Source organism: Salmo salar, chromosome 08, assembly GCF_965601325.2.
Source record: "Salmo salar chromosome 08, fSalSal1, whole genome shotgun sequence".
NCBI lineage: Eukaryota > Metazoa > Chordata > Actinopteri > Salmoniformes > Salmonidae > Salmo > Salmo salar.
In genome coordinates, this window is record NC_138298.1 from 16,603,595 (window position 1) to 16,616,108 (window position 12,514).

The 12,514-nt window shown below is 41.7% G+C and overlaps 1 protein-coding gene across 2 annotated transcripts; it reads left to right on the forward strand.

Annotated features, from left to right (window-relative positions):
- The first annotated feature begins 2,182 nt into the window (after window positions 1-2,182).
- On the forward strand, window positions 2,183-12,063 carry LOC106610112 (uncharacterized). Of its 2 annotated transcripts, XM_082978207.1 has the most exons (7): window positions 2,183-2,276; window positions 2,484-2,732; window positions 3,837-3,967; window positions 4,162-4,329; window positions 9,280-9,357; window positions 10,204-10,315; window positions 10,524-12,063. In XM_082978207.1, exons 2-7 carry the CDS (start codon window positions 2,492-2,494, stop codon window positions 11,513-11,515), a joined length of 1,722 nt encoding a protein of 573 aa, XP_082834333.1. In that variant the 5' UTR covers window positions 2,183-2,276; window positions 2,484-2,491; the 3' UTR covers window positions 11,516-12,063. The 2 variants fall into 2 exon arrangements, with proteins under 2 accessions (XP_082834333.1, XP_014064756.3); XM_014209281.3 differs by having other exon boundaries at window positions 2,209-2,732.
- Window positions 12,064-12,514: the final 451 nt, after the last annotated feature.

Sequence of the window (12,514 nt, forward strand, 5' to 3'; positions counted from 1 at the left end):
CTCTCGTTCGGTCAGTTTCTACCGGAGAAGACTCAAACCACTTTGTAAAGACTGTTGACATCTAGTGGGAGCCTTAGGAAGTGCTAAATGAATCCTAACTCACGGTGTGTTTCATAGGCAAAGTGTTGAAGGTGATTCCACAAATCAGATTTCCACTTCCTGCATGGAATCTTCTCAGGTTTTGGCCTGCCATATGAGTTCTGTTATACTCAGACACCATTCAAACAGTTTTAGAAACTTTAGAGTGTTTTCTATCCAAATCTACTAATTATATGCATATTCTAGTTACTGGGCAAGAGTAGTAACCAGATTAAATCGGTTACGTTTTTTATCCGGCCGTGCAAATACTGCCCCCTAGCCCCAACAGGTTTTTAACAACAATCAGATTTGGTAAGAAAAAAAATAATAATAATAAGTTATGCAAGCCAACATATTATATAGGCTATGACTAAAAGTAATCAAAGTGATCGTGTCAGGTGAAAAATTATATCAACACGTTTTATCATTCACCGTGGCTGTCTGAAGCGTGCTATAAAGTTCATAGCTATCATGTGCAACAATGTCAATGAGCGTCATCACTATCTTTGAGGTACCGCATACTGTCATGATTACCAGCTGAGAAACTTGCCCAATGTCTTAATTTTGTTTTGAAGTTTTGTGTGATGTAGACAAGGGGTGTCAAACTCATTTTGTCCTGGGGGCTGCATTCAATCTTCAACGAGGTCTGTCATATCATTGCGAGAGTTGCGGAAAAAATAACTAGCCAATGTTTGCAATGATAATGAGAAATGAATCGCTATTTTGACTGCCTGTATGTCTTGCTTGTGTTTTGAAATGCTTGCCTAAATATTCTGTTACAACAGACAAAGTATTTGTCTGCATAATTTGAACATGTCGACCATATCTTCATTGTGGCCTACAACATGAAGTTTCCCCGCCATATCAATGAGGGGGAAGCGGAAGCCACTTGCGCAGCAGAGGCGTAAAAAAATCCTGCACATGCGCAAAAACCTCTGTATCAATAGCCACGACGAATCGGGTTCCAGAAAATCCGTAACCGCAGCCACTCCATTAAAATAATAGCCAGTGTGAAGAATAAAACCCAAATATGCAAAGGACGATATTGCATATTTATACATTTTGTGTACCTATTTAGGATACATCAACATTAAGAAAATTACATATCTATAATTATGCACTTCTGTGTAGTACAGATGAGGGACCCATGATTAAATTATGTTACCGCAATTCTGTTACTGGGTGTAAATCCACTTCACTTACTGTAGTTCAATAACCAAAATATCAATATTCTAACCAAAGGTATCATTTCATAGCTGACATCCCATTCTTTCTGCAGACATCTTTTAATATTTAAGAGTTTTTGGAAAATGTGGTCACATAAAACATTTAGGGAGATTTTATTGAGATTCTGTTACCAAACTTTGCACCTGCATAGGTATTCCTGCAAATGTGTTTTTGTCAAATGTTCAGTGTAACTTGTTAAAAGTAGTCATTGTGCATAGAGTTGTATGGTTTGTTAAACTTTTACATCAATGGTTTTGTTTGGAATTATTTTAAGTAAAATAATCTGAGCCTCAGCGCAATTCCATTACCGTCGAATTGCCTAGAAACAGTAAACCTAGGCTGGAACAAGGACAGTTTAATATTTACCTTACCAAGGTGATGTAGATGGAATAAAGTAATTATATTATTTTCTACAGTATTCTTGCTAACACACTGTTCTTTCTAAACAAGTTTGCTCTCAGTTTGAAAGATACTGATGATAGGAGATTTGATGTGTAACGTAATAAGCAGTACCGTATTTCAAAGAACAGCGCCACAGGAGGCTGCTGAGGGGAGGACAGCTCATAATAATAGCTGGAGCAAATGGAATGGCATCATACGCATGGAAACCATTTATTCCGAAATGTGAAAGTGTGCAAAAGGGCATGGGATAAAGGAGTGTGTAGTTTCAGTGGAAAATTCTGTGGGGGTGCCCAAATGTCTGTTTATTGCTATGGTCATTAATTGTACCGCACAGATGGAATGGAAATCCCAGAAGATTGATTTGGTAGTAGCAGCAGCAGATATTTTAGTGCAGGGGGTTTTGAGAGAAGGGCTTCCATCCAGGATTTGTTAGAGCTTCTTTTTTTGTGAACAAAATGTGCGATTCACACTCCGACCTGTGAAAGGCAGTAATTCGCAACACAGCGTCTAGTCTGCCGGAAAACCATACAAAAAAGAAGAAGTAAACGGTGACCAAGAACAGTTTCCAGGTTAGCGTTATTTAAGGATTTATTAACACTCTGGAACTCAAGATATGACTAATTTAACTGCACAATATCACACACTCACCACATGTAGTCTTTAATTCGCATTGGAGACCAGACGTTGTCAATAGAAGTTATCTAGGGGACGATAGCTAGCTAGATACTAACGTTAGCTAACAATGGCTAACTGTATTGTTTTTCACACTCAAATAGCCTCCATCATGGAGGTGCTAGCGAATGCAGCTGTGACAGAGATATGTAAACTCGTAGACGACGACTATGCAGTGCTTCGTTTGGAAATAACACAAAGCCAGAAAGAAAACAGGGGATTGCGGAGGAAACTACAGCTACTGGAACTGAAGGTGGCACGGGAGCGCGCAGAGAGGACAATGCGAGAGCGCGTCCTCGCCAGTCGTCCCAGTAGTGTCAAGATCCTCGACCGACACAGAGGAACGGCAAGAGGTACATTTTGCAGAAGGCCGAGGCTGAAAATATATGCCTGTCGCCTCCTGCACATGTATGTGTTCAGATGTGTGACAGCGCGGGGGGGGGGGGGGGGATTTTTGTGTCCCCCCTAAATGTGGAGTATGAAATACGTGAAGAACACGATATGACAACAATAACGTCTAATGCCAACTGGACCCTCTAACAGTACAACTGGCCCCAGCTTGCCACCCCCCCAGTTGAAATGTTCTTGAACCGCCACAGGACAGCGGCCCAGCTGCGACATCATCTCTCAGAGAGGTCATCCCTTTACGGTCTCTATGCTGCCACCTACTGATATGTGAATCAATCTCTTTGGAAAAGTAGGGGTTTCGAAAGGAGTGGACATTTAGAAAGGAACCATATAAGAAGATGTGGGGGTTTTGAAAGGTGCAACTCAAGACGTCGTTTGGGTTATCGGACGTTAGTCATGGTCTGCACTCTGCAGAGATGACAGCAAGAAATTTCAGTTATGCAAAAAAAATGTCTATTGTGAGCTGTGTCTTTGAACGTTACCTACAGGTAGCCATGTATGTAACTATTTTTTTCGTAAATGTAAGTACTAGCTAACGTTAGCTACCTTAACTTTTTTACAATGTATTATTTATTATTGAATATTTGAATATAATTGATATATCAAGTCATGGCGGTTCCAGCGCTTCTCGAAATCCCCTCTTCCGAATCGCCCACTCCTTTAGGACACCCCCACTTTCTAAAGGGATGACTGCTCTGAGAGATGATGTAGCAACTGGACCCTATTGAGATGTGTTGCCAACAATTGGGTCTGGGGCAGTTTTTGGATATTATGCAATAATTCCCCTGATTACTTAGCTAGCTGTCTTGCTCAAAGACACTCATTCTAACCAGATTCTTGATTTACTGCATTTCCTATTATTTACTCAATGAAAACAATGTGATACATGGAACATAATACCTCAATCAATAAATAGTATATCAAGAAGTTATGAGAAGTGATGCCTTACATCCTGGCCAATTCTAGACAGTGTCAATAGTGTACAATATAGTGTTGAGCATTGACAGTAGCTAACCTAACCACCTCTTTTCCCCCAATCACTCTCTCAGGTGAAGGACATCTCACTGGAGGCCACAGGAGCTTTGTGAAGCCAGTGGGACACAATACATGGAGAGATGACCAACCAATCACTGTTGATGAGGGGAGTGGAACCTCAACCCAGCACGTTATCATGATAGAAGTTAGTGTAATAGTATTGCATAGAAAATGTGCTACTTTGTAAATCAAAGTATTTCAGAAAGGCTCCCCTCAGCTATTCACTTGTTTACATGTACATCCTTATTTATCTGCCATAGGGGAGCTTGTGAGACTTCCCTACAACATTGTTATACAATTTAACTCGTGTACTGATAACCTCCTCTCTTTTTGTGTCAGTCTGCAGAGGATGCAGGTCCTGGAGTCAAACAGGAGAGGTCTGAAGGAGAGGAGGACCTACGGCACAGCAGAGACATCCAGACTGGAGCAGCTGGAGCGCCCCCTGTAGCCACGGAGGACCCCACCACCCCCCCAGTGCAGCCCAGGACCCGACACAGAATCATGGAGGTCAGTGGAACGCCGAACGCCATCCTCAAGTCAGAGACAGATACCGAGACTTTAACGGGGCTGGGGCAACTTGGCTGTCCTCTTGCTTCCCGCTCAGAGTATTTACTTTATGGTAACACGAGCCAGAGGACGGTGCGGTCCCATCCATATTCAAGTGACTTGTTACAGACTCAGAGTGGCCCGTCCTGTTCATATGCTACAGAGACAGAGATGATACCTGGTGACATGCCTTTGGTCTTGGATACACAGACTAATCCAATGACAGGGGACTGGAACCAGTACAGTAGTAGTGTGTACTCTGAAGGGTGCCTAGATAAGAAGGGGGAGGCGCTGGTCGTAGATGAGGTGACTGTGAAAGTGGAGGGCGGCGCTCCTCTGACATGGAATGTAGACCAGACTCATTTAGGAGAAGGACACTCGCAGGGAAACACCAGCGACTTCTTAGACTACAGGGAAAGCCTACAGACAAATCTAAATGTTGTGACCCACTCCCCTTTACTCACGTTCAGAGATTGCGACCCAGTGTCCACGTCGATGGCACCTTCCAATTCACACGGCCGCATCCTTTTTGATCAGGTATTGAACTCAAACAACAGGGCTAGAGCGCAGGCTCAGGGAGGGGGAGCAACATCAAACAATAGTAAAGAGAAACGGTTCCTCTGCATGTTCTGTAACAAAGGCTTCAGCTGCCCCAAGAAGGTGGAGATCCACCAGAGGGTCCACACAGGGGAGAAATCCTTCAGCTGTACCCAGTGTCACATGCACTTCGCCAAGGCTGGCAACCTGAAGAGGCACCAGATGGTCCACACAGGGGAGAAACCCTTTAGCTGTAGCCAGTGTCACATGCGCTTCGCCCAGGCTGGTGACCTGAAGAGACACCAGAGGGTCCACACAGGGGAGAAACCCTTCAGCTGTACCCAGTGTCACATGCGTTTCACCCAGGCTGGTGACCTGAAGAGGCACCAGAGGGTCCACATGGGAGAGAGGCCGTTTGCCAGTGCGCACTGTGGGAAGAGGTTCTCAGAGAGGAGATACCTCAGGATGCACCAGCAGAAAAAACATTCCACTCTATAACATAGAAAGTAACCATTCCACTCGATAGCTTCTTACATTTAGATCAAACCCTGCATTAAAGGCAAATATACATTTTCATTGTTGTCAGCAGAAAAGATCCACAGATGCATTTAGAATAACAAGAGTAACATATTTCAATGTTGAATATTCCTGGGTAGAATATTGCATCCAGACATTGTGTGGAATACCTTCCTAATATTGAGTTATACCCCATTTTTGCCCTCAGAACAGCCTCAATTCGTCAGGGCAATGACTCTACAAGGTGTCGAAATCGTTCCACAGGGATGCTGGCCCATGTTGACGACAATGCTTCCCACAGTTGTCAAGTTGGCTGGATGTCTTTTGGGTGGTGGAACATTCTTGATACACATGTAAACTGTTGAGTGAGAAAAACCCAGCGGCGTTGCAGTTCTTGACACACTCAAACCGGTGCGCCTGGCACCTACTACCATACCCCATTCAAAGGCACTTAAACATTTGTGTCTTGTCTTGCCCATTCACCCTCTGAATGGCACATATACACAATCCATGTCTCAGTTGTCTCAAGGCTTAAAAATCATTCTTTAACCTGTCTCCTCCCCTTTATCGACACTGATTTTAAGTTGATTTAACAAGTGACATCAATAAGGGATCATAACCTTCACCTGGATTCACCTGGTCAGTCAGTCATGGAAAGTACACTGTTTTGTACGCTCAGTGTATGTCCACCATGATGGGTTTAACAACAACAAGGCAACAGTAAACCTGTCGAGACAGGAGATGTGCGTGTTCAACGTTTGGAGTTTCAGTTGATTGCAATAGCACCCTCTTGGGCCAATCAGTGTAATTCTGTAAAAGCCAGGGCCCGGTTTCACAAAATGGTTCTAACGATGAAAAGAAAGAGAATGGAGAAGAGAAAGATGCCCGTCACCTTATTAAATCAGCCACTTACTTAGATAACTAGCAAGTTGAGCTTAAGTAAAATTCTGTGTTTTTCACACAGGAAATATCTTGCTGCTTTGTGAACACAGATCTAAAATGCTTATTGTAATTTCTGTAAAATGCAATATTTACTTTCAGCAAAACATTAGGAAATGTAGCTGGGTACATTCTTTCTATGATAAACATTAGAAAGATGATGGCCATACCTTGCTTTTTCATTTGTAAGTTCATTTATTTGTGTGGCTGCCAGCCAAATAGCTTTGCACTTCTGTTGTCAGCTTCATTTTCATCAGATATTTTCTGCCGAATGTGTTTCACTAATGTTTTTATTGTGAAGGAAAAATATAGTTGCACATCCCTGATCACACTATTGAAGCAAAAAACTCACTGACTTTCAATATAAAACGCAAACACAGCAGGACTACACAGCAGGACTCACCTGCATCCGCTTTCTCCCGTTGTGCTATTTGCAAACCAACTGTTCCGGGGAACTGCAGTAAGCTTCATAATGTATAATGAAGAACGCAATCTGCTTTATCTCCTAACTTATTGCACAAGTTGACTGCAGGTATTTACTTAGTAATAGGATCGGACCCTTTTTTTTTAAAAAATTTCGCCTAAAATGACATAACCAAATCTAACTGCCTGTAGCTCAGGACCTGAAGCAAGGATATGCATATTCTTGATACCATTTGAAAGGAAACACTTTGAAGTTTGTGGGAATGTGAAATTAATGTAAGATAATATAACACATTAGATCTAGTGAAAGATAATACAAACAAAAACATGTTTGTTCCATCATGTTTGAAATGCAAGAGAAAGGCAGTTAGGATTCTGTGTTATTTTAGATGTTGTCCACAAGATGGCAGCAGTGTGTGTGCAAAGTTTCAGACTGATCAGTTTATTTATTTTTAAATTTAATTTACTTTCACCTTTATTTAACCAGGTAGGCTAGTTGAGTACAAGTTCTCATTTGCAACTGCGACCTGGCCAAGAAAAATCAAAGCAGTTTGACACATCCAACAAATACAGAGTTACACATGGAATAAACAAACACAATCAATAATACAGTAGAAAAATCTATATACAGCATGTGCAAATGAGGTAGGATAAGAGAGGTAAGGCAATAAATAGGCCATGGTGGCAAAGTAATTACAATATAGCAATTAAACACTGGAATGGTAGATGTGCAGAAGATGAATGTGCAAGTTGAGATACTGGGGTGCAAAGGAGCAAAATAAATAAATAAATAAATACAGTATGGGGATGAGGTAGATTGGATGGGCTATTTACAGATGAGCTATGTACAGGTGCAGTGATCTGTGAGCTGCTCTGACAGCTGGTGCTTAAAGCTAGTGAGGGAGGTAAGAGTCTCCAGCTTCAGAGATTTTTGCAGTTTGTTCTAGTCATTGGCAGCAGAGAACTGGAAGGAGATCGGAGATGTTTAATGCGAGTCTGGAAGGAGAGTTTACAGTCTAACCAGACAGCTAGGTATTTGTAGTTGTCCACATATTATAAGTCAGAACCATCTAGAGTGGTGATGCTGGACGGGCGGGCAGGTGCGGGCAGCGAAGAATTACACCACTTTTACATTACACCATTTTGTATCAAGTCTGCCAGGAGTTTGCCCAAATGTGCCGAATTGGTCAATTTATACATTTAAGTACATAACTATAAAGAACATACAAAAATGCTATGGTAATAAAAAAAAAAAAGTTTACACACTCCCAGGAATGTCATACATGATGGATCATAAGGGGGGTGGAGCCAGAGACAGCAGTGGGGTCAAACTGTAGAACCCAGTTACTACATTTGAATATCATAATATTATTTTTTTCAAACAAAACTACATTTTATCTCTGGGACCCTCAGGATGACAAATCAGAGCAAGATTATTGAAATGTAAGTACATAATTTACCTTCAGAGGTGAATGTATCATACCAGTTGCCGTGATAAAATTGTTTTGTTGTTGTGCACTATCCTCAAAAAATAGCATGGTATTTATTTTCTGTAATAGCTACTGTAAATTGGACACTGAAGTTAGATTAACAAGAATGTAAGCTTTTTGCCCATGTAAGACATGTCTGTGTCCCGGAAAGTTGGCTGTTGTATACAATGTTTTCTAGTCACATTATCGCATATTGAGCAACAACTGTCTCGGTTTAGGGACATCGATCCGGTAGAGATTTTAAGTAGCTACAAATATAAAAATGTATTGAAAACCTGCAAAGAAATAGTTAATACGGTATTGATAAACCATCCTGTGACTATTTCCAAATACCCCAGTATACACGGTTTACCTCCCAAGCCTAGTTCCTAATGTTTTGTACACTCGGTGTATAAGGCATATACTGTATAAGCCTAAAAGGTCTGTTAGATATTGTGTTTGTACTGTGTAGGCTATAATGATGTTCACAAATGCCTATTTCATTACTTCCATTCAATACTTATTTTTTTCCCCAAGACACTTTTAATGAGAATATGAATGCAGATTTGTAGTTGACATGTGTGGTGTATTTAAAACTTGTTTATGTTTATTAATAAACACAAGATGGTACTCTTCTAAGACTATCATTGAGACTCTCTTTAGTATACATCACATCTGATTTCACCCTATTCTGCATACACCGAACAGCACTTTATAACCATTATACACTTAATAAATATACCTACACATACCCACACACTAACAAACACATACTGTACATGTCAAAATAGTTTTGTCAGGTTTGTCTGACTTTTGACTTATCATAGCTGACTCATTTACCCACTACATCATATTTATGTCCACCATGATGGGTTTTAACAACAATGAAATAATTCTCTAACTACAGTATAGGACTCAAACGTAGTGGGGATGGGTAACACTCCATGTTCAAAGTGTGTTTATTCTCTGTGTGTACGTACCTGAGGGAGTGTATGTCTGTATAATCTGTATCACCTGTCTCTTCCAGGAGGAGGACGGTCCAGAGGTGCTGCTGGTGAAGGAGGAGGGGTGTGAGGAGGGTCTGGGGAACCCTGAGGGGAACATGGTCAGTCACTGTGAACTACTGTCTGTATGGTATTAGGCCTCTCAGAGTAGGAGTGCTGATCTAGGATCAGTTTTGCCTTTTAGATCATAATAAATATGACTATATAGACAGATGGGGACCTGATCCTCAATCAGCACTTCTACTCTGAGATTCTTTGTGGATACGGGCCCTGGGCATCTCAGAAAAGGTCTTAGGAATCCAGTTCAAACTTTTTTTTAAGACAATAAAAACCTCCCAGCTCAGAGTATGTTTTAGGATGATGTTAAGACACTGCTCAGACAAACTCTGAGCCAGGAGTAAAATCCACTCAAACGTTTCTCAGCTGGTAATCTGAACAGTTTGAGTTACTGCAAAGGATGGTGGTGACGCTCATTGGCATTGTCGCAAATAATGGGGAATAACCAATCGCAATGAGGCATCGCCAGCTGTGAACTCTAGAGCAGTGATTCCCAAACTGGGGAGGCAGAGTGTAATTTTGAAATTTGCAAGTGGCACAGGAGCCACAGGCTCGCTGCATATTTACCCATTAGAGTAGGAGTAAAATGTCTCTATTCTCAGCACTTACGACCAATTTCCTACTCTGAGATGCTTTGTGGATACGGGCCCAGGTCTTGATCAATTTTGTCTTAAGTGTGGGACTATGTCTTTGAATTATGAAACCATTGAAGGGTGTCAAGTAATCAAATCAACTAACATGTTTGCTGCATAGTATCAAATCAAGTAGCATGTTTGCATAGCACCGCACGGCATAGCAATGCCTCTTTGCCCAATCAGATGTTGCCTCATAGCAGGGTGCTCATATCAGATTTCTTGATCCAACATCCTGTCACTCTGTATCTCTTACAGTCAGTAGACATGGAGGATGGGAAGCCTGATCTGCTGCTGGTCAAAGAGGAGACAGTAGAAGACAGACCAGAGAGCATCGACCTGCTGAGTGGATTAAAGATGGGGGAGCAAGGTAAGGGAGAAATACATATATCCTACATACAGTAATAGATCTTCAATTGGACTATTTTTAATTTTCTTCATTCATAAAATGAATAAATACAACTTACAACATACAAAACACACACATTATAATGTATGAACAAGTAATTAACTCAACTGTACATGTAGAGTCTTCTCTGCCATGTTTTTGAAGTCTATTTTCTAACCTCTTCCTGAAGGTGGTTGGCTGGAGGCTAACAGAGCAGACTGGGTGGCCATCTTGGATTCCCAGACCCAGACGGGTGCAGCTAAGAGCCCAGGGGACAACGTCACTGAGCAGGCCAGGACCAGAGGGGACAGCATCAACTTTGGGTTGGGGAACAACACTGTTAAGCACAACCTGAAACAGACAGTCGATCACAAAACAAAAACCGAACTTAGTCTCCATGACAACAGACTGGCTGAGACCAGGGCGAGGCGTAGATTAGGTCTGCGGGGACAGGGACGTGTCCGTATTCGGCTGGAGAGAACAGACACAGACTTGACTACCGATGCTCCGTCCTGCTCCTATAGTTGTGATTCAGAGAGACTGATGGCGCCTCAGGTTAACCCCCTAACAGGTGCTGCCTTCAGCATACCTTCTATAGGATCTATCAACTGGAACATGGACCCTGCGACATCACAGACACTCCCTGGCCTTCGTCCTCCTCACACTCTCCTAATGTTAAACCAGACCTCAGACAATGCCAGTGCCTCAACACTAAATGGCTACACAAGCCCATTGACAAGTGACAGTAGTAGTAATGCTATCAGTAGATCCGGTGACAAAGAGAAGCGCTTCCCGTGTTCATTCTGTGGGAAAGCCTTCAGTTTCCCCAAACAGGTGAAGATCCACCAGAGGATGCATACGGGGGAGAAACCATTTGTCTGCCCCCTATGCCGGGCCAGTTTCTCCCACCCGTCCAACCTGAAGAGGCACCAGAGGGTCCACACAGGTGTGAAACCCTTCAGCTGTACCCAGTGTCACATGCGCTTCACCCAGGCTGGCCACCTGAAGAGGCACCAGAGGGTCCACACGGGGGAGAAACCCTACAGCTGCCCCCAGTGTGAGAAGAGGTTCTCCCACCAACACCATCTGAAGATGCACCTGAAGATCCACACAGGAGAGAAGCCGTTCGCCTGTACGCTACCTCAGGATACACCAGCAGAAAATGCACCCAGCCTTGTATAGATTGTAGTGATATGTAGTATTAGCTAGTATAGTGTAAAGTGACATGTAATGTAGGACTAGTTAGTTTGTAGTTCATTTTGTTGGTTTAGGATGTAGTAGGGAACTGGATGAAGTGAACTGAGGAAAGAATGACTATGATGAGGTAGATAATGGTGATGGTTGGTGTGATGGTGTCTGTAAAAATGCTTCAATGATAAATTTATAACGTTGTCTTTTTGTTTGATGCTGGTGTTTTATAATGAGGAAATTATAGTGCCTTAATTCATGTTTACTTGACATGAAGTAGTGAAGATGTGCGTACTGTAATGTTGAACCTTTTCCAAAGCGAGGGCACCAGATTTACAGAAAAGGTAAAGTGTTACCATAGTGAGAAGTTATTCTACTTGTCACATATATCATTTGTGCAATGTTGAGTGTGTGGCCATTTAAAAAAACATTCAATTCAAAATTGACACTGTGCTGACTGACTTGGTTATTTTTGTATCATTGCAGGGACTGAGTTGCCCTTCTCTGTCTACTCAAAACATTATACTTCATTCTTGAATCAACACATATGGATTTTTTTTATAAACTCCAATGACTCCATGTTCTTAGGTACTTGAATCACTGTGTTAAAGATGGGCTTGACTGTGGTTAACATTTTATGATATAATTTCATGTTTCTGTAAGTACAGCAAAGAGTTTCTTATATAAACCTTTATGCTTTTCTGTTGAATTTGGTGAATATCTGCTCTGAATTAAGATGCAAAGATGTCTGCAGAAAGAATGGGGAGTCAGCTATGACACTGAGTTTGAGAACATCTATTTGGGTAATTGAACTACAGTAATTGAAGTTGATTTACATCCGCTACCAGAATTACGGTAACGAAATTACGTTATGGGTCCCCGATCTGTACTATACAGAAATACATAATTATGGATTTGAATGTTCATGGTGATTAATTCTGAATAGGTACACAAAGGTAGAAATATGCGATATCCACCTTTGCGTATTTGGGT